A 23383-nucleotide genomic window follows, 5' to 3' on the forward strand; every position below is an offset into this window, starting at 1 on the left:
GATGAGAATAAGCTGTTGGTCATATCTCCATTAACTGTAGTCTCCACTTTCCATCTGTGCCTACAGTAGCCGGCCACCATGGACCAATGGGGTAGCGAAACGCGTCCTGACGTAAGCAATCGTCATCTCGACGGGGGAGTGGTCACTGACAGCCGGCCCGGGAGGGATATTATAGCCTTTACCTGTTGGTCGAGCAGTGAGGCGGGGAGCCAAGCCATGGTATACCCACCCTCTCAAGCGCACCAGTAGGTGCTGTGCCATCAGATCCTCCAGGGGCCACAACTTCCATCGCCTCTCTCTATCTCTCTCTATCTCTCTTCTCACCGAGAATTTGTTCCGATCCTCTTATGGTTACGACCCGCCTGCCGTCCGCTGCCACACAGCAGCGGAGTTAGTGACTACGCAATCGGTCGAGCTCGTCGTGAGGCTCTTCCGCTCTTGGTCGGTGGTGCTGTTTCGCGTCCTGGGAAAAATGGATGCGGAGGCGGCGAGAAGGAAGCAGGTGGCGCCTCCGCAGGAGAAGAGGAAGCGCGGCCGGCTGGAGCTGCGGCGGATCCAGGACCGGACGAGCCGGCAGGTGCGCTTCTCCAAGCGCCGGAGCGGGCTGTTCAAGAAGGCCCACGAGCTCTCCGTGCTGTGCGACGCCGAGGTCGCGATGGTCGTCTTCTCCCCCGCCGGCCGCCTCTATCACTACGCCTCCCTAGGCACCAGGTGAAGCTACTCTCCATCGTATGCATGGTTGAGCTGGTGCTTTCTGCTGCTTTTGCTTCTTCTTCTTCCTCGCATTAAATTTTAGATTTATTGCGTTGACGACCGCCCTACTCCTACTGGAGTAGCTTTTGACTCGATCGATATGGATAAACTGGATTTTCGTCGAGAGCCGTGCGGGAGCAGTAGTTTACTACTTGCTGTGGCTGCCACTGCAAGAACACACCGCAGCCGCAGCAGCTGCACCGAGGCGAGCAGTTTTAGACCGTCAACAAGCACGTGCTCATTTGGTGGATCCATATATAGACTAGTATATATGAACAAGTACGAGATTAAGGTTTTATACATCTATTTAGAGGCATATATATAGATATAAATATTAACTAGCAAAAGTGTCCCATGCATTGTAACAGACTCTAAATAGTATAGAAACAGGACTTCATATCGATGTAAATAAATTATTCTAACTCGTATGAATACGGATCATGAGTCCGGTATATGAGACATGAAAGGCGTGACCCAATTGAAATCGGACTTTGCATTTATCAATGCTTAGCGTGGGTTATCCTAACTTTGGGTATATTCACCATAATCCATGTGTATCGAAGTAGATTATGGTGTAAATTATTTTAATTTACTAATTTACACTACAGGGCTTAGTCCTCTGTTCATTTCTCTACTACTGCAATTAGAGTTTGATAGAAAATGTGTTTTACACCCTGTGTACGTGGCTGGCTTAGGGCGTAAGGTTCGGCATGCAGTGACTGTGTCTCGTTCTGTTAAGGACGTGGTCACGGTGACCGAGTATTCAGGCGTCACTAGTGCACGCTCCCCGCGATCTTATCACGATCTGTTGTACTCTGATGTAAACTTGATTGAGCTATAAATAGAACACGATCCCATCGAGGATCTGTGCACCTTTTCATCAAACTTTTCATGGTACCAGAGCCACGATCTAGACACCGAGAAAATCGCCATGTCCACCACGTCCACCGTCGATGGCGTCGCCGCCGCGTTCAGCTCGATGCCGACGCCGGCGTTCAGCCAGATGGTGAGTATGAAGCTCAACCATGAGAACTACCTTCTCTGGGTGGCACAAGTCCTCCCATATCTGCGGAGCCAAGGCTTGAGCGGCCACATCGATGGATCGCTCCCGGCGCCAAGGCAGACTGTCGCCGTCGACCCTGCAGAAGGCTCCGGCGGACGGACGATCGCCATCAACCCCGAGTTCACGAGCTGGTACCACCAGGATCAGCTCGTCCTGAGCGTCATCAACTCATCCCTTTCCGAGGAGGTCCTGGCCACAGTGGTTGATGCCACTACTGCCCGCGGCGCATGGAGCACTCTGGAGAGGATGTACGCGTCAAGTTCTCGCGCCCGGATCATGCAGATCCGAATGCAGCTCGCCACCATACAGAAGGGCGATCTCACTGCCGCAGAATACTTCAGAAAGGTAAAAAGGCTTGCTGACACTCTGGCCGCTGTTGGCAAGCGGCTTGAAGATGAAGAGTTCATCTCATACCTCCTTCGTGGGCTTCCCGCCGACTACGACTCCCTCGTCACCAGCATCACTACAAGGCCGGACACCTACACCATCAGCGACGTCTACGCTCACCTTCTCAGCTTTGAGACCAGGCAAGAATACCATACTGTTGTTGGTCAGATATCCTCTGTTAACAATGCCAACAGGGTACCAAGCCGTGGTGGAGGAGCATTTGGCCGGAATGGCCGTGGAGGGCGTGGGCGCGTTGGACGCAGCCAGCCTGCGCGAGGCAACAACAGACCACCAGCAAGGCCACCGAGCAACAACAGCAGTTCCAGTGGCACTTGCCAGATCTGTGGAAAAGGGAACCACAATGCACTTCAGTGCTGGCATCGATTTGATCAAGCCTATCAGGCAGAAAGCACTGTCAAGCAGGCTGCAGCAGCAACACATGAGTATGCAGTTGATCCTAACTGGTACATGGACAGTGGGGCAACTGACCACATTACAAGTGATTTAGAGAGGCTTACCACCAGGGAGCGCTACACTGGAGGAGACAAGATTCAAGTGGCAAATGGAGCAGGTTTGTCTATATCTCACATTGGTCATTCTTCAGTTCCTGGTTTAAGTAGGCCTCTGTATCTGGATCATGTCTTATATGCTCCCAAAATAAATAAACATCTAATCTCTGTCAGGAAATTAGCTATTGATAACAATGCTTATGTTGAACTTCACCCTAATTTTTTCCTTGTCAAGGATCAAGCCACGAAGCATCTTCTTCTCAGAGGCAAATGTAGGAATGGCTTATACACTCTACCAAATAATTGTCAAGCCTTGCTAGCAGCCAAGACTTCTCCTGATCTATGGCATCAAAGACTTGGACATCCTGCCCTTCCAGTTACTCTTAGAATTTTGCAGAACAATAATATTGCTGTAAACACAGAGGTTTTACCTTCCTTGATATGTAATGCATGTCAACTAGGAAAATCCCATCAGCTTCCTTTTAGCAGTTCTTCACATGTCTCCACTGTACCTCTTGAGCTTGTTCATACTGATGTTTGGGGCCCTGCACTTTCATCAGTAAATAATTCAAAGTACTATGTTTCTTTCATTGATGACTTTAGCAGATATGTGTGGATTTATTTTCTGAAAAATAAAGCTGATGTTGAGAAAGTGTTTATGCAATTTCAACAACATGCTGAGAGAATGCTAAACACTAAAATAAGGGCTGTCCAATCTGATTGGGGGGGAGAGTATCAAAGGTTGCACAGATATTTCCAAGCCACTGGCATAAGCCACAGAATTTCTTGCCCTCATACACATCAACAAAATGGTCTAGCTGAAAGAAAACATAGACACTTGGTAGAAACAGGTTTAGCTCTCCTTGCTCAGGCTCATCTTCCTCTCAGATTCTGGGATGAAGCCTTCAATACTGCCTGCTACCTAATAAATAGAATGCCTAGCAAAACCATTAACCATGACACTCCCATTCATAAACTGTTTGGCACAAATCCTGATTACACTCAGCTCAGAGTTTTTGGTTGTGCTTGTTGGCCCAACCTACGTCCCTATAACACCAAAAAACTCAACTTCAGAACAAAACAATGCACTTTCATTGGTTATAGCTCTGCTCACAAGGGTTATAAGTGTTTTGATCAGTCTACAGGGAGAGTCTACATCTCTAGAGATGTGGTGTTTGATGAGCAGATCTTCCCCTTTGCTAGAAAATCATCAGAATCCACAAAATATCCCCAAACATCACACCATCCTATCATGCTACCTGTTCTGTCCAAAAACATTCAGTACACTGAAAACTCTCTTATGCAGGGCCTGTTTGGACCAGTAGCTGATAATGCTAATGTTGGGGTTAGGCACTCTGTTCCTAATGCTACTAATGATGTTTCCCATGATAGCAATCCTTTGGCAGGTGGCATTCTTAATCAATCTGAAGAAGAGGGGCAAGAATCAGAGTCTGAAGCACATTCAGGCTCACTGCAGCAAGAAACTCCAGAACCTGAGCAGATTCAGGGTGAAGTTGAGAGAAATCAACAAGAGCAAGAGGTTCAGCATCACATGAGAACAAGATTAAAAGACAACATTGTCAAAACCAAGAAACTCACTGATGGTACAGTCAGGTATGCTCAGCAAGGCAGAGGATTTGTGGTCACTGAAGAAAATCCGACAACAACTGCATTGATTGCCTCAGTCCAGAATTCAGTCAGTGAACCATATGATCTGCAGCAAGCACTAAAGGATCCAGGCTGGAAGCAAGCTATGGATGAAGAATATTCAGCATTGCAAAGAAATCAGACATGGGAACTGGTTCCTCCAAGAGCAGGAGTCAATCTGATTGACAGCAAATGGGTGTTTAAGGTTAAAAGAAAAGCTGATAGTTCAGTGGAAAGATTGAAGGCCAGATTAGTGGCAAAAGGCTTCAAACAGAGGTATGGCATTGACTACTTTGACACTTTTTGTCCAGTTGTTAAGCCGACCACCATCAGAATTATTCTATCATTAGCTGTCAGCCAGGGATGGAGTATGAGACAGATTGACATCCAAAATGCTTTTCTCCATGGACTCCTTGAAGAAGAAGTCTATATGAGGCAACCCCCAGGGTATATTGATCCAAACAAGCCAAATTATATCTGCAAGTTGAAGAAGGCACTTTATGGGTTGAAACAGGCCCCAAGAGCCTGGCACTCAAGGCTAACCAGGAAGCTACAAGAATTGGGTTTTCAGGCTTCAGTAGCAGATGCTTCACTATTTGTGTTCAAGCAGAATGGATTGTCAATTTATATGCTTATATATGTGGATGACATAATCATAGTCAGCTCAAATGATTCAGCCACAGATAAGCTCATCAAGAATCTAGCAGATGATTTTGCTGTGAAGGATCTAGGAAATCTTGAGTACTTCCTAGGAATTGAAGTGAAGAAAACAAGAGAAGGAATTCTGTTGTCTCAAAAAGGTTATGCACTTGATCTCCTGAAGAAGGCAAATATGGAGAAATGCAAAGCAATTTCAACCCCAATGTCTGCAACTGACAAGCTGTCCAAGAATCAAGGAACAACACTGAATGAGAAAGAGCATTTCAGATATAGGAGTACAGTTGGTGGACTCCAATACCTGACACTCACTCGACCTGACTTATCATTTGCAGTCAACAAGGTGAGTCAATACCTACAAAGTCCAACTGATGTGCATTGGACAGCTGTCAAAAGAATACTTCGATTTGTGAAAGGAACAATAGACTATGGACTACAAATTCAGAAGACACCTTCAGTCATGTTGTCAAGCTTCTCTGATGCAGACTGGGCTGGCTGCCCAGATGACAGGAAATCAACTAGTGGTTTTGCCATCTTCTTGGGTGATAATCTAGTGGCATGGAGCTCAAGGAAGCAAGCCACTGTGTCCAGGTCGAGCACCGAGGCTGAGTACAAGGCAATAGCCAATGCAACAGCCGAGCTGATTTGGATCCAAGCACTACTGAAGGAGTTGGGAATTTATTTGCATAGGCCACCAAGGATGTGGTGTGATAACGTTGGAGCAACCTACCTGACTGCAAATCCCACCTTCAATGGCAGAACAAAACATGTCGAAGTTGATTTTCACTTTGTCAGAGAACAAGTTGCTAGGAAGGCAATGGAGGTCAGGATCATTTCCTCTAAAGATCAGTTAGCAGATGTCATGACTAAACCTCTGTCAAAGGCACCATTTGTCAAGAATTGCAGCAATCTCAACATAGGTACTCTGTTGTGATTGAGGGGGACTGATAGAAAATGTGTTTTACACCCTGTGTACGTGGCTGGCTTAGGGCGTAAGGTTCGGCATGCAGTGACTGTGTCTCGTTCTGTTAAGGACGTGGTCACGGTGACCGAGTATTCAGGCGTCACTAGTGCACGCTCCCCGCGATCTTATCACGATCTGTTGTACTCTGATGTAAACTTGATTGAGCTATAAATAGAACACGATCCCATCGAGGATCTGTGCACCTTTTCATCAAACTTTTCAGAGTTTAGATTTTTACTTGCTCAATTTATCTTGGATATCCTCACTCTAACACTTCAGTGCTCGTCTTTAAAAATGTGTCCCTATACTTTCATTTTATTCTGGTCCGTCCCTAATCTAGATGGATAAGTGGTGGTGGATGAGAAAAAATTAAAGTAATGCAATTTTTCGTTTTTGCAAGTACAAGATAGGAATATTTATGTATGATACTAAATAAATAACATTAACTTTTTAGTAATTAAATATTAATAATATTTTTCATAAAGTTACACTACTACACCTGATCTTTTTAGAGATGGCTGTAGATGGTTTATAGAGGCGTTTGCTTCAGCTATCTTTACTTACACGTCCCTAGAAATTAACTAATTTTAGAGTTGGACCATCTCCAAAAATTAGTTTTTAAATGCAACCTAGCAAAAAAATACTTTTTTTTACCTGGGACAGCCTACCGGCAACTGATCTCAATATCCAATGTACATGCATACCTGTTTTTCCTATTTGAGTTAATAAAACTAATTAACATCCTGTTTTCCTTACACTCTTTCTTGCAGCATTGAGAAAACATTTTGTCGTTACTGGGACCTTGCCAACACAGACATTGATCTCAATATCGAGGCGCGAGACTCGAGGGACAACTATAATACACAGGTTAAGCATATAAATAGTTGATACTATATCAATTTACTCTCGTATACATAAAGCCCATAGTTGTATAAGTTCTCTTTTTTTCACTCACGTGAGCAATTCTCTGGAACGGTTAATTTAATTGACTATATATAGTTCCTTCTACGGCACCGTCGTATGCATGGAAGGATAAGAAATCGCAACCAAGTGGTATATAATGGATTAGAATATTTATGATGATAAGGTACTAGATAAAATTACAGTGGTATTCAGAAAATTATTCTACATATATAACATAAAATCTCTTGGTGTCATGGCGGAGATAGGACCCATGAGGCATAATTTGTTCCAAAAAGATATTAGTATATTATTTTCTAGACCTAGGGGTTATCTTCCAAGCTAATATACAGTTGCAAGTTAAAAGTATCTTCTTTTTTCGCAAATATACATGTGTAATTTTAAGGCTTAACTACTACATACTCATGATTTTACAAACACCTAATACTTTTTAGGGCTGATTCATATAGTCCATCACTACAGAAACCAGGTGTCGATGCACCCTATCCACATGTTGAAGCAACCGCCTTAACTATCGACGAACAAGGTTCATAGCACCCTTTGTTTCCCCTTTATTAATCCATTGAGTCCAAGTAATAGAAAAACCCTTACTATGCAACACCTTTTCTAGAAATGTCTAGCTAACCTTATCATAAGCCTTCTCAAATCTAGTTTAAGTATAATTGGATCTTAACTCATGAAGGACATCCTGCACTATGACAATCGCCTCTAGAACGTTCCTCTTAGAAATACAAGCTATTTGGAAAGGGCTTATCACTTTTCCAACTACAACAATTAGTCTCATTGTCAATGTCTTGTAATGATTTTATAGATGACATTGAGGAGATATATTGGTTTGAATTGTTTGATAGTTTTTTATGGTATAACCTTGGGAATCGGGATGATTACCCCATAGTTTAGTCTCCGTAATTCCAATTGCCCTTCATGAAGTTTATCTAACATCTCTTTAATATCCTATGTGATTAAAGGCCAAAAAGTCTTAAGGTCTATTTGTATGTAGATATTGAAGATGTTATAATTGAATTAGATCTAATATCAAATATGCCTAGTATCGGAAATGGGTTGAAATATAAATATGTTGTTTGGATGTGAACTGGATTTGTAAATCTAGCCAAAACAGAGGGTCTAGGCTCTGAATTGTGAGAGGCAACTTCTAGTTATAGTCCAGTACTTAGGATTTGAGCTTTAATTCCAACTCTGGATTCATTAGACAACCAAACAACAAAATTCAAGAATCTTGGTTCCAATTCTCAATTCTAGACTTCAATATCTACAACCAAATGGGATGTTAAAGAATTCTATAATGAAACCATTAGATTTAGGAGAAGTGTTATTTTTCATTTATTTCATAGTAATACCTCATTCCTCTAGAGTAAAAGGTATGTTAAGGAATTCATTCTCGCTGAAGCCAATTTAATGGCTAATTGGCCAAAGGTCAGGGTTAAGATGAATATTTGTGACATTTGCTTTTCCAAACAGTTGCTTGTAATAGTTTGCGTTGTATTCCTTTAAGCCTTGGAGCTCTACCACAAGTTAATCTTCAACTTCTTACATTACAATATGCATCTTCATATTCCTCCCATTGGCACATTTATGGAAATAACTAGTGTTTGAATCCCCTTCAAGCGGCCACTTTTCCCTACCTCTTCTTTGCCACTGTATTTTCTCGTATGTCAAAATCTATTGTCAATCCTTCTTTAAATTATATATCTCCTCTCATTCGTTTTAAAAAATATCTCTAATGTTACTCCATTCATCTAGGATAACAATCATTTTCAGAGTTTTCTAATTGAACTGCCACCTAAGATGTACCTTGAGAATCTCCATCGCTAGGGCATCTGGGTGGGTCCATAGTATCGTAGCACAAGGTGTGAAGTCTGGTGGTGGACCCACTGAACCCAAGAGGCTCTTGCACTGCACTCGCGTGGAGCCTGTGAGGCCTGCCTCTGAAGGTGAACTAAAAGTACTCATGGTTAGGTTCTATTCATAGTGAAACATAAAACTCTCTGACCAAGCCTCAACATAGAGACCAGACCATCTCAAAAGGTCTACTAGCTTGAAAGGGTAAATGAGGTGGGGACAGATCTACTCTTCTCTAGTAGCCACTATGTCCTCTAGCGGATAGACCATGTGTGGACTGAGGGTGCTCTTGTTGCATGTAATTATTGTATGAAAGTCCTCATGCAACACTTTATATAATCCATATGAAGCGTAGGGAACCACTCTACAAGGAACCACAACTCTAGCAGCACAAACCTCAACTCATGTACCCTTGGGGCGCTAGCAGTCCTCAAAATCCAAATCAACAACTAGAAGGTGGTTTGGACTACTGTCCTTGGGTGATGTGGTGGTATACATCTTCCTCATCTTGGTGCCTTAGTTCATGGTGTAAGAGGTACTTTAGCTCGAGAGGACCGATGGATAGTGGTCGACTATGCCTACTCAGCATGCACCGTCTAAGACTACTCCTATGTGACATCGATCAAACAAATGGATCCACTCCTACCTTCTATCTTAGATACCTCATTTGCCTATGCTACCTCAAGGGCCCTATAGGCCTCTCTATCACTGAGCTTTCTCTTATGGGATCTCTCCATCTAAATTGCCTTGCAATTCTCTTAGGTAGAGGACGAGGTGACTGTTAGTCATGGTTGTTGTCTCCTGGGCCACCACCAACATTCTTGGTGAGAGCCATACTGAATATCTCAAGAAAACTAACTCAACTTTTCTGATAGCTGACTCAAAATCCCAATGTCACTTACAATTGCCTCTCAACATTGTGAGGCTGGGCCTTAACTTTTACTAAAGGTTTGGCCTTGAGTTCAGTGACTTGCTGCTCTCAAACACTATCACTGACTAGCACACTACACAATAGAGTTGAACGAGAGTAAATAAGCATTATATTCTAGAGATAAGAGGTCCTAAAATAAGCAAGCACTTTAGATGGGAAATGGAATGAGAGTTAAGCTACCTATAGGAACCCAAAAGGACAACTATCGTAGCCTAAAATTTTCTAAAAGCAATTTGGAGTCAAGCCAAGAGAGAATAGTGAAGAATTAGAAGAGAACTCCATTGAGACATTCTATCCAACATGTGGTGTGCATAGACAGTACTAGAGAAGGTGGTTATTGGAGGCCCTCGTAAGGATGCCACACCAAAGCCAAGCTCCTAATCAGGTAACTCCGTGGATAGCCTTTAAGTCTCCCTCACGATCAACTAGGGCTCCAAGATGACCCCTCTCGAACTGCTCCTTGTCATCTTCACTATCGAGCTTCTAGTCAAACCATCACAGCCTTGTTCCCTCTGATACATGGTGGCGGACACACTACAAACACGGTTGGTGTGGTCTTGTAAGACTACAATCCCTCCGAGTACAATAATGGTGAGCACAAGCACCAAGTGGTAAGAGGTATATAAACATTAGTAAACACTAGGCCTAAACCTAGAGCAAGCGCATGAACAGTGGTCTAACTATCCTGAGCACTTCACAATGCACCTACATTAATCGCCATGTGTATCATTAAGCTCTTTGCAAGGGGACAGTATTAGAATGGAGCACCAACTCCTTTTATATGTTTCTAAGCTCACACCCTCCTCAAATAGCAGATTGGGGTGGTATTTAATTGCCCCAAGCCCAAAAACAATCGCTACCAAAAGTTGTTGCAATCTACATATGCATCAGACATATCAGTGATAGCACTAGACACCAGACCATACCTCTAACAATTCGACCGTTGAAAAATGACCATTAGATGCTTTTCTAGGGTGGCACTAGATATGTGTGGTGTTTGAATGGGGGTCACTATAATGTCTTACATGTATTCAACATGGCTTCTAATGGCTTGATAGAGTTGTTGATCATTCAAACCATCACTTTATCTAAGTTATAGTCCACATTGCATCCATTTGTACTATACTTGTATACTAGTAAACTACATTAGTCCAAATGGTTGTGTTGTTCATCACACACCAAAGTCCAAACGTAATAGCCCATAGGGTCCATTTTTCTTACAATCTCCTCCTTTTTTTGTGCTTGATGACAACATGACCAAATTAATTAAATATTATATAAAAAATAAAAATGCATTATCTATTTGCTAGGATGCAATATAAGAGAAAGATCATATGATACTAAAGAATATCATTTGGAAGGAACTTTGAATACTTTACTTGCCCTTGACCTTGTATAGATGTCACCCTATACGATATTATGGATTTTAGCCTCTCCCTAACTCCACAATCCACTTCCTCTCTTTCTTGTACCATATCCCAAAATAAAACCCCCCATTCAATACCACTTGAAAAGTTGAAATTTTTTATTTTGTGATTTTGGTATTTATTATGGATTGAATTAATTTTTCAAATTCTCTCCGTTTGGAAACAAACACCGAAAAGAAAGACATTGGTAGCATAGGGGAGGGTCAATTTTTGTGGTCCTTTATATGTTTCATGAAATTGATCATGAATCATGACTCTCATATTACATAGATAAGCTCACTCTAAGTGTATGCATGCATATGGTGAATGGAATAGTATATGCATAACTGGAATTTTAAGAACAAAGGGAGTTTAATCTATATAATGCATAGAGAAAGTATGTAGAATATGTCAATTGAAAGACAACATAATGACATTAGTTTAAGGATACAACATGTAAAAATACAATTGGACTTGATACCAATTTGTATGATATGTCATACCACAAAGGATATGAAATACCACATGAAAGTGATCATCCATGCTTCACTTTGGGGACTCCATTTTCTTTTAAATGAGACTATCATACATGATAAACTAGAAAAGATGTTAGTCTCAAAGATTTCTTATAGATTACCCTCCTCCCTAAAAATGTGCATACAAATATGGAATACTTATAGGAAACACACACTTAGATTTTTAAGGTCAAAACACCACTTGAAAGGTAATGTCACATGAATGTGAACATCAGTTGTGGTGATATTATGATAATGCATCTACAATTGGGACTTTGGCACATATCAGATAAATCTATTATAAATAAGCATGTAGGTTTGCTCCAAGAGTTAGAGTGAAACAAAGCAATCTTACCACATATGATTTCATCTAGTGTATGCATAACAAGGTATTAAACATGCAAATGCAAATCTAGACATAAAAGAAACTAGATGTTGATTAAAATTGCAAGAATTTAATTATTATTACCCATAACATGGGAAGGGGAATTTGGGCTCATGGTATTTAGTAGTCCACTTGGCAAGGACATGATTCAATATGATTCATCCCATGATATGGATCCTTCCTTTACCAACTCTTCAAATTCCTCGAATTCCATTGTACTTCTCATTTCCCTTTTGAGATACAGACCTTCTTGGTGCTTTTCATGATTGAAATAATTTACTTTGGTATTTGAACCCATTGGTCCCCCCCTGTGTTGGCTTCCTTGTTCATCTTGATGTCAGCACCTTGTCATTTTTCTTCTTTTAACAAATATGGTGTAGTGACTTTCTTATGAACCTTGTTGGTGTAGGTGTTTAAGAGCTTGCTTGCTTGCTTGTTTTTCTTTTCTCTCCTATTATTCACCTCGCACTATAGGACTTTGTGGCCTTCCTTGTGGTACATTAAATAAGCCACGGTTTCTCTCTCATTAAGCTTCATCACTCCATTGATGGTGTTATCTTGATGAGGTTGGGTTAGCTTTGTCTTGCAGTTTACCTTGGTCAAGTCCTTAGTGAGGCAAGCCACTTCTTGCTTGAGTAGCTCATTTTCCCTTGCAATCTTCTTTAATCATGTTTCTACAAACGCATTCTTATCACAAACTTGTTTGTAAGGGGGTGAGTTTGTATCAATCAAATCAATGCAAAAAGTAGAGGTGTCCTTTTATAAATTTAGTTGTTTCAATTTTAGGTACTTCAGGGGTGCTACATGATAGCTTCTAGCTTGTTAGTTAGCTCATCATTATGTTTGCTAGGTATTTCCATTTTATTAAGCAAACTTCCATAAGCTTCTTAAGAGCTAGCTAACTTTGCTTTTAGGTTATCATTTTTCTTAATTAGTTGTTCATTGGTATGTGGGCTTGCACTAGCTTCTAGTTGATCAATTTTATTAGTTAGCTCAACTTTAAGATTTGCAAATGTTTTATATTGTTCAAGCAAATTTTGATAAACCTTTTATGAGCTAACTAACTTTGATTATATCACTTTAAATTGATGTTTTTGCTTTGTGCAAACTTCTCTAAATAATTTGATGGCATATGTAAGTTCTTGATTAGAGGTGAGTTTTCATCAACACTATTCTTACTCTCATTATAGGATGAGTCATTAGTGTAACATCGTGCCATAAGGCACTTATGAAAAGAACATGACGATGAATGCTTGTGGTTGTGTCTCTTGTATTGGGAATCATCTTCACTAGATGATTCATCCCAAGTCTTAACTGTTGTATGAGCCTTAGCCTTGCACCTCTTTTCTTGTCCTTGGATGTGGGCTTGTTTTGACAATCCTCTTCAAAGTGCCCCTTCTTGTCACATTTATAGCGTCCTTTTGTTCTTTGTTCTTTTCTATCAATGTTGAATAGAATGTCTTCAACTTGGATGGGCACACCCATGAGGTTCAACTTATGGATCAACCTCATAGCCTTCCTAACTATTTTGGTTGTACCTTCATCAACTTCTGATGATAAGGTGTATGCTTGATCTTCATCATCACAAGCATCATCTTTATCTTCACTTGAGGAGCTTGAGGTTTCAACTTGCATGTTGCCCTTCATTTTCTTGCGCTCTTCGCATATGAGAGTTATGCCTTTGCTTTATGAAGTGGATTCTTCTTGACCCATCTTTCGTGGCATTTCAAATACCACAATCTTGTCAATGACAAGTCCTAGAGTCATTTCACTCAAGTTCTCCATGTTGCGAAGGATAGTGGTGATGCTTGCATAATTGTTATAAGATAGCACAAAGATTATCTTCCTCATAGTGTTCGCATAACCTAACTTCATTAAGATAATAGAGTTAAGCTCATTTTTTATTAGATTTAAATGAGAATATATGGCTTTAGCAAGCTTATTTTCTTTCATTTGAAATGAATCATAACTCTATTTAGATAGATAATATTTTTGCTCACGGACATATCTTGTGTTATCATGGAGCTCATGTAACTTTAACCAAATTTCATTAGCTTTTGTAATATAAAGACTTGGTTAAATATTTCCATGCTAGAAGATCAAACAAGCAATTCTTAGCCTAGCATTAAGATGATGTTTTTCATCACTCACTGTTGGTTTATAGGATTCTTTAAGGGTTTCATCCCATCACAATTGACTTGCCAAACACCTAGATCAACTGTTTATATGTAGCAATAAATTCTAGCACTATAATATTGGAAGTTACTGATGTCAAAGTGTGGAGGCATAGAGGAATATGTTCCAACCACTATAAATAGTGTCGACTCAACACGGTGAAACCAAATGTTCAAATTGAGCAAATCAGCTCTCATACTAATTGAAGGGACTATGACACCTAAGAGGGGAGGGTGAATTAGGCAATTAAAAATTCTACTTCTTAACCTAAGGCCTCTATTTTTCACCTAATCAAAACCTATGAAATAGAGTAACCTATCTAGATGTGAAACTGAAAGTTCCCTTTGCTCAAGAACACAGATCTGGATGTCGCCTAGAGGGGGTGAATGGCGAATAAAAATTAACACTAAAAACTTAGAACTTCTTACACTACTCAAAGTCTGGATCTCAGCTGAATGAAGTTGACTCGAGTAGATCACGACTGAATGAAGTTGACTCGAATAGATCACATCAGAATATCAGTCTTTGTCTAAAAAATGATCATGTACTTCAAGAACAACTTATACCAAAGATAAATAAAGATGTGCAAATCAACTCAAGCAATACAAAGAACAAAACAGAGAAAGCAGAGACAAGAGGCACATGGATTTATCTCGTGGTTCGGTCAAGCCTGAAATTCTTGCCTACATCCACGTTGGAGTTAGCCACCTGGCTTGGAGTCTATTTCAACTCCTTCCTCTGTTTGCTCAGATCTATCACCAAGTGACAAACAGAGTCTTCCACTATATCTGGTCAATGTTGTAGTACAGCAGAGTCGCGACTATCACAACTTGATAGTTCGACGGTGGATGAACGCAATGCCGATGTCTTTCTCAAGAGCACAACCGCTTGCTCTATCTCGCAGCAGCACCTTCCCTCTCTCTTTTAGCTCATAAATGTGCCAACACCTGATCTAGAGAGAAATACACAAAGAGAGGGAGATAGAAATGTTCCACAATGAGTCTATACTTGCTTGTTGCAGAATGCTTCTCCTTAGGGTCGTGGGGGTCCTTTTATAGCCCCCATGGCCCTTGTAGTCGTTGCTTATCAAATGGAGAAGGGGATTTGCGTTGGGGGCACTGGACTAGATCCATGCGCCCCTAGTCTGGGATCTGATTGATTGCCTTCCCCTTCTGGTGGTCGCCAGACTGATCTAGTGCACCACCGGACCGGGCCACGTCACCTAGTCGTTGGGCTGAGCCAGCACGCCCACGAACTAACTGTTGGCCGAGGTCCGGTGCATAATTGGATCGACATTGTTCACGGTCTGGTGTTTTTAGCCAAAAATCCTGAGGTCGTACAGTTCCTGATGGAGGTCTGATGCACCCAGACAACAGCTCTCTAAGTCCTTTTTCTTCGAATCTTTCTTTGATTGACTTGAACATTCTTGGGCACCTTCCTAGTACTTAGACAAACATAATTAGAGAGTAATCCAATTGACTAGGTCTCGAGAACTTATCTCTTTCTCATCTCTTTCCTAGATTTTCTATTTCACCTCAAACAGGGCCCGGATGGCACCTTCTTTACAAATTGAGTTAGAGAGCAAACCAAAGTGCCACATGCATATTAAAAGGTGTGTGCAACATAGTTAAGCACTCAAACCTTGCATACTTAACCTTTTTCATTGGTTTGCCCTTTTTGACTTGTTTGAGGTCCGTGTTGGACTCCAAAGCATCAAGTTGCCAAAACTTGATCTCTAAAGCTATCCATGAGCTTCAACATCCTATAATGGTCACATAGAATATTTCCAAACACAAGAATGACCGAAACTAAAGGTTAGAGTGAACTTAGCTCTTTGGGTCACTACTAACTTTAATACTCCTCTTTCTAGTGATCATGTCCATCTCCTTGAGCTATGATCTTGAGCCTTATGACTTGAACCATAAACATTAGGAATTACATCAATGGTTACAAGTCACGTCCTTATGTAGTGATCCTCAATGCACCATGACCTTCTTTAGCTGATCAACCTTGACTTCTACAGAGCCTCTTCTTCACCTTGGCTTTAGGTACCTCAGTCACCTTTACCTTCTCTGTTGCTCTAGTACCTCGAAGACCTAATGCCTCCATCCTTGGTTCAATCCAGTTGACTCCAAGTCATGTACATTGATTTTCACATAATCAATGTCTATCTTTCACTTAGCTTGTGATGTCCATTATCCATAGTCATCTCAGCCTTTGGACCATCACACTTGATCTCCTATGTTGAACCCTATGAGCTTTGCACTAATCACCTGATCAACACTAAGCAACGCATGTCAGTCCTTTAATTGGGTTGTCATCCAAACCACCAAAACCCACAAGGGAGCTACAATTTTGCTTGGTGTGTTGCTATCTCTACTACAAAATAGGTATTTAACCTAAGTTCCAACACTATCACTAGCTTATCAAGGTAAACTAGGGAAGTAAGCACACAACCTAGTTGACCAATAAATAATGTATGGAAGCTTAATCGAGATAGAGATGTAAATTCTCGTCGATGACTCTAGTATTTTACCGTGGTACCAAGAAGCTCATGCTTCTCCTAGTCCTCGTTGGATCCCCTTGCAAGGATGCCCACGCAAGGGCCAATCTCTTGGTCAGGTAACTCTGTGTATAGCCCCGAGGCTTTCCCCACATGAAATTGGGTCTCTAAGATGGCCTCTCCTATAGTGTTCCCCGGTGTCTTCACTATCGATCTTCTAGCCGAACTGTCATGGGCCTTGTTCTTTCGTTACACGGTCGCGGCCACACCACAAATGTGGTTCATGTGGTCTCACGAAACTACAAGCCCCTCTGAGTACAACAATGGTGAGCACAAGCGTCAAGTGATAAGAGGTATGTAAAGCTTAGTAAACACTAGGCCTAAATCTAGAGCAAGCGCATGACAAGTGGTCTAACTAGCCTAGCACTTTGCAAAGCACCTACACTAATCACCATGTATATCACTAAGCATTATGCAAGTGTAGGGCACTAGAATGGAGCGCCAACTCCTTTGGTATGTTTCTCAGCTTGTACACCCTTTAGATAGCAGGTTGGGTGGTGTTTGCCCAAGTACAAAAATAGTTGTTATTAAAAGTTATTGCAATCTGCATATGCACTAGACATATCGGTGATACCATCGAACATCACACCAAACTTCTGATAGTTTGACAGTTGAAAATGATCATTACGATGTTTTTTGGTGAGCATAGGATACTTGCACCAAATAGGAGCACCGAACATGTCTGGTGCTTTAGTGGGGGTTCATTGTAATGTTTTGTGCAGATTAGATTGGGCACCAGATAGGAGCACCAAACATATCAATGTTGTTTTTTCAGCATGACCCATTTTTGTATTTTGGGCATAACGTTTATCTCCGAACTCCGAGTTTGATGATCATAGACTTTTTGGAAAGCTAATGAAAATATATGCAACTTAGAGTCGAAGTCATGTCAATTTGAGCAGATACAAAATTGTGACACACTTTCAATTTAGCCATCTCCTTGTCTCAACTTTGGTGAGTTCACTTTTGTTTGTGTCTTTGCATCTTAACCTCTACTTCTTGGTATCTTAGACAATTGACATGTCTTGTAGGTATTCATCATGGCTTATAATGCCTTAATTTAGGTGTTGATCATTCAAACCATCACTTTGTCTAAGTCCAGGTCTACCTTGCATCCATTTGAACTATACCTTGTATACTAGCAAACAACATTAATCAAAATGATCATGTTGTTCATCAAAAACCAAAATCAAAACATAATGGCCCATAGGGTCGTCCAATTTCTTTACAATTGGGCCTAGATGCAATTAAATACAATAAACTACCAATCATAGAAAGATAAAGAATTTGATCAAATGGTTTACCTTTCTCATCTAGTTTGGGATGTCCATTTGATGGCATTAAAATCTTGATTGGCTTACAATCATCCATCTTGAATCTCATGAGAAAATCTTTAGTGCAATTCCCTTATGAGATGAAGTTACCCTCTTTCATTTGTTTGACTTGAAATCTAAGGAAGAAGGTAAGGTCACCAATTATCAACATCTCAAACTCCTTTGATATCAATTCACCAAATTCTTTTAATGTCCTTCATGTGTCGAGCCAAAGATTATATTATCAATATAAACTTGACAAATAAAGATATCATTGTGTTTTTCTTAGTGAATCTGTCAATCACCTCGATCTTGAAGCCCTTCTCAATGGGGAAGTCCCAAAGACATTTATTCCAAGCCCTTAGAGCTTATTTTAGCTCATATAACGCCTTATGCAACCTATATACATGATTAGGAAAACTAAGGTCTTAAAACCTAAGAGGTTGATCAATATATAAGAGTTCATTTATGAAGCCATTTTAAAATACACTTTTTATGTATATTTTAAATAATTTAATGTCATTGTTGGGTGCATATGCAAATAGGATATGTATGACTTTAAGTCGTACAATTGATGCAAGGGTCTCTCCAAAATCCAAAACTTCTACATGAGAGACTGATCTTTCCTTGTTCTTCTTGCTTGTTATAGAACACCCACTTTGTTCCAATTACTCTTTCATCTTGTGATCGCTCTTCAATTGTCCATACTTTGTTTTAGGTGAAGTTATTTAATTCTGAATTCAATTGCATTCACTCAATTTGGATCCTTTTTTATGAAACTAGAGGGGATAGGGTCCCCTACTAGATAAATGTATTACTTTAAAAATCTAAAAATGGAGTAGAGACAAATGAGGAATAAAACTAGAGGAGGAGGAAAAGAAAATAAAGTTACAAGAAATTATGACACCACTGCTCAATATCTGGGAAATATTTTTTCTGTCCTATGGATCAACACGTCAAATTCTTGCTTGAAAAAAGAATTGCAGATAGAAAAAGATGGTACAATTCTCTTGAATAGCTAGTTATGTCTCTGTATCCAATGTTCCATGACATTAATATGATGATTTCCATAGTGAAGGGAACCATCCAATCTGTATCCTTGAGAGCTTCATTTATACAAGTAGGAACAATGCAAGAGACAAAGGAGTGATGTTCAACAAAATATGCATTTTTGGGTTAAGTAATAACACCACTTGATGGACTCCCTATGATAAGATCTTGTGGATGAGCTTGTAGTAGAAGTGAATTCCTTCTATCAACCACTTAGGGAGGAGGTCATGGAGCATTAACATATTGCGCTTGTGCCACCATTTGTTCTTGAAGGACATATGTATCTTCATTTGGGTATCTCTTATTCTTCTCTTCTTCTCATTGTCATATGGCTACTTGATTAAGATGGCATGTCAATCACTTGCACTTCATCTTTATCCTCTTAAGCTTGATTGCTCCAACCGACATGTTTTCATAGTATCCCTCAATGGTTCATCATCTATATCATCAAGATTTTCATGTGCTCCTTTAGAGTTGTTAGTCTTATGAATTTTTACATCATATGTTTCTTCTAACAAGCCAATGACAAGGTTGAATACTTGATATGATTTCGATTTTAGTGAGTATCCAAGTAAGAAACCAATATTGCATCTCCTTTGGAACTTCCCTAGATGTTGATATTTCTTGTAGATGTAGTGCTTGCATCCGAACAATTAAAAGGAGATATCTGGCTTCTTTATGTTGAGTAACTATCATAGGGGGTTCTTCAAGTAATCGGTATGGAAATAAATAACTTGAAGCAGAAAACCTCTCAGGTGTGTGTTATACTTATCAAATGTAGTTCTAGTAAGAGTGATAAATGTCCTACCTTTTCCTATCAACAACACTATCGGTACCCTGAAACTAGGGTACCCTCTCCTATTGTATCAAAACGCAGTACCCACACGGTTATCTCTAATCGTGCGCAAGGAACTGAGTAGCTCAACCCCAATCACGACTCGCCCGAGGCCAACCTGAGGCGGAAGACACAGTCATGACTCGCCTGAGGGCAACCTTGGGCGGGAGACGCAGTCGTGACTCGCCTGAGGCCAACCTTGGGCAGGAAACGCAGTCACGACTCACCTGAGGCCAGCCTCGGGTGAGAGACGCATTTTTGATTCGCTCGAGGGTGTCTCGTGCGACGCTCTAGGAGCTACCTGCCTCGGCCAACCACTCTGATTACAGAAAGGTGTATGTCCCCGCCTTATGGGTAGGTCTGGTGCTACCACGTATCCAGGGAGGCGGTAAGCTCAGGGACTTCACCAACGAATCTGGACCCCCATGGGTGGGTCCTGGACCCCCATGTACGCAATCTAGACCCCTTGGAAGGTCCAGGACCTCCGTGTATACAAACCGGACTCCCGATGAGGGACCCCTCCCCCCGTATGGAGTCTAGGTCGCCAACAAGGGCTCCTGATGCTCTGGGGCAGAACATGGCACATGCCCTACTCTAGACCCAGGTAGGGGTCCGGTGACGCCTCGTGGTCGCTAGGCGCTTAGTGCAAACCTTCCCATGGAAGCAAGGTCTCAACCCGCATTAAATGCAAGGCGGCAAAGGCGTGCTCTGACCAAGCGCACGACATTGGTAGGCTTGTGATAGGTCTCTGTAATCGTCTGCGCGTTACCGATGCGCACTGTAGCATGGCCGCGCAGCGCACATGAAATGCTCGCTCAGAGCTCCGCGTGTTACCGAGGCCGTTGTGACATGTGCGTGGAAGACACCATCATGAAGCGTCGTTCGGTCGGGTAATGTGTCTGTTATAGTGATCGGCCGGATGTGACTAGGACTAGGCATAAAACCCGGGCCCGAAGCCCGTTACCCAAAATACCCGAACTCGTACCCGTTTAGCCCGAGACCGTTACCCGAACAGCTCCAACGGGTAACAAAACTGGATACCCGAAGTAAGTTTGGGCCTAATCGGGTATTCATCCACGGTACCCGAAGTACCCATTCTACCCGAAATTAGGCAGCACGCTAGCCCAAGCCCAACAGCGGCACAACACAGCCCACGAGCCACGCCCAGTTGATATCACTGATGGCCTGATGTGGCAACTCACAACCCTAGCTCCCAGCCTCCCACGCGCTTCAAGTCTTCCCAGTTCCCGCTTCAGTTCCCAGGCGGCCGGCGGCGTCCTCCCAGAGTCCTAGACGGCCAGACCCAGTCCATGCCCCCACCTCCTAGGCCAATCCTCCCAACCCCAGGCACCGCGCAGCTACTTTAGGAAGCGGAGCTCAAGGTCCGAGGCGGCAGGAAGCGGAGCTACTTTAGTTACCGCGGCACCGCGCAGCGTGCAATCGCACACTCGCGCCCCAGTAGCCGTGAGCCGGCCTGTCCGGTAGTCTTCCACACCTCGTTCAACAGTGCACATGTGGTAGAGATGTAGCATCTTTATTTCAAAAGAAATGCATTTGATTACGAGTCAATTAATCTCAAATTTAACTAAATATATGCCAAATCATGTGTCTGTTGTTATGCGTGTGAAGGAATGACTACTTGTCTCTGTCTTCTTGTGTGCGTGTGTGAAGGAATGACTACTTTGTCTCTATCTTCTTGTGCGCGTTGTGGTAGTTATACTACCATGTGAATGTGGAAAAACCCGAAGTCGCAGCCCTCTGATACTATCGAACTATGAATACATGGCATTTTGTCTTGATTTTGTAATAATAGCTGATAAGTCTTGGTTTATGACTTTGTTTGCTGTCCACCTGTCATATACTCTTGTGTATAATTTATAATAACGGGTACTCGAATTTTACCCAAACCCAAACCCGAATTTGCGGGTACCCAAAATTACGGGTACCCGAAATTTTGGGTACGAGTACGGGTTCTACTGTTGGAAACCCGAAATATAAAAAACCCAAAAAGCCTGACCCAAAATTTTGGGGGAACCCGAACGCCCAGTCCTAGATGTGACAACACAGGCGACTTTGTACGCTCCTACGCACATCGGCGTACCAGTCTATGCTGCAACCCTTACCAAAGCCTTCGCCCATACATTGACAAGATAGGGAGAAGGGGAGGCTGGTCAAGGAATCCGCACGATGACCAAGAGAAGATCTTTGTCCGCTGACAACACCGCACAACGACCAAGAGAAGATCTCTATTCGCCGACGACATCAGTTGTTCCATGCAGTATGTTTTTATTACTATATTCCTAGGCCCACCTGTCAGGGCTTAGCTTCCTTGTATGTGCCCCGCTTGGGCTATAAAAGGGAGGGTACATAACTTTACAAGGGACTAGGAGGTAGAGGCACACAGACTCCCTCAAAGACCCTCGGACACACGCAGACTCCCATTCCTGAGGCAATACAACTCACAATGGATGTAGGGTATTACACTTTGGTGGCTCGAACCACTCTAACCCTTGTGTTTCCGAGCTCTTCCAGCTAATCAGGCAAATCCCTAGGCTCCCCATAGTTCACAAGATTAGGCGGGTGCATTCCGCCACCTAGCTATAGTTTTCTCTCCGATAAACGCTATTTTGTTGAGGGGTGTATGTTGTGAAATCCTCATGCTTGATCCCAATCTCATCACAATATTATAGAATGTTTGTGTTGTAAAACTTGTTACCATTGCCACTTCTTATCTTCTTGCAATCAAGTTTATTTTGTGCTTTCATGGCAAATCTCTTGAATATTGATGCAACTTCGAACTTCTCTTGAATGAAGAACACCCAAGTATATCTTGAATAATCATCTACAATCACAACACAATAGATGTTGTTGCCCGAACTAGCATATGATGTTGGACCAAACAAGTCCATGTGTAAAAGCTCTAGTGGACTTGATGTTGAGATGAATGCTTTTGTAGGATGTGTATTTGCAACTTGCTTGCTAGCTTGATATGCACTACAAATCTTGTCATTATCATAAACTCATAAACAACATATCTAAAACATCTAACTATTTATTTCTTCAATAGTCTCTTTAGTGTCTCCATTCCAACATGAGCTAGCCTTCTATACCATGACCACTCAAGTGAAGTTTTGGTAAATAAGCACGTATTTAAGTTTGCATCTTCTGAAGTGAAGTCAACTAATATAGGTTGTTGTATCTAAATTCGTTAAATATGACTTAATTATCATCCTTTTTAGATACAACAACCTCAATCTCCATGAATAGGCATTGATAGCCAAGATCGCACAACTGACCAAAGGATAATAAGTTGAAATTAAGTGATGCAACCAAGAGTACATTAGATACCGAGTGATCATTTGAGATTACCACTTTGGCCAACCCTTTTACTTTGCTCTTTGAATTATGTCCAAAGGTTATCTTCTATTGATCATCCATTTCATCATTTA

The 23383-nt window shown here is 41.6% G+C and overlaps 1 protein-coding gene across 2 annotated transcripts in view; it reads left to right on the forward strand.

The window, feature by feature from the left end:
• Positions 1-216: 216 nt before the first annotated feature.
• The window catches only part of LOC115072894 (uncharacterized), a 72269-nt gene continuing 49102 nt past the window's right edge, over positions 217-23383 (forward strand). The window contains exons 1-2 of one of the 2 annotated variants that reach the window (XM_035960755.1): positions 217-711; positions 4105-6213. In XM_035960755.1, coding sequence (XP_035816648.1) covers positions 473-711; positions 4105-5950 — 2085 coding nt within the window. In that variant the 5' untranslated portion in view covers positions 217-472 and the 3' untranslated portion in view covers positions 5951-6213. Of the gene's footprint in view, positions 712-4104; positions 6214-6750; positions 6848-23383 lie in introns of those variants that run through there. The other variant, NM_001371082.1, reaches the window with a different exon arrangement.

This window comes from Zea mays, chromosome 1 (genome assembly GCF_902167145.1).
Source record: "Zea mays cultivar B73 chromosome 1, Zm-B73-REFERENCE-NAM-5.0, whole genome shotgun sequence".
Classification (NCBI taxonomy): Eukaryota; Viridiplantae; Streptophyta; class Magnoliopsida; order Poales; family Poaceae; genus Zea; species Zea mays.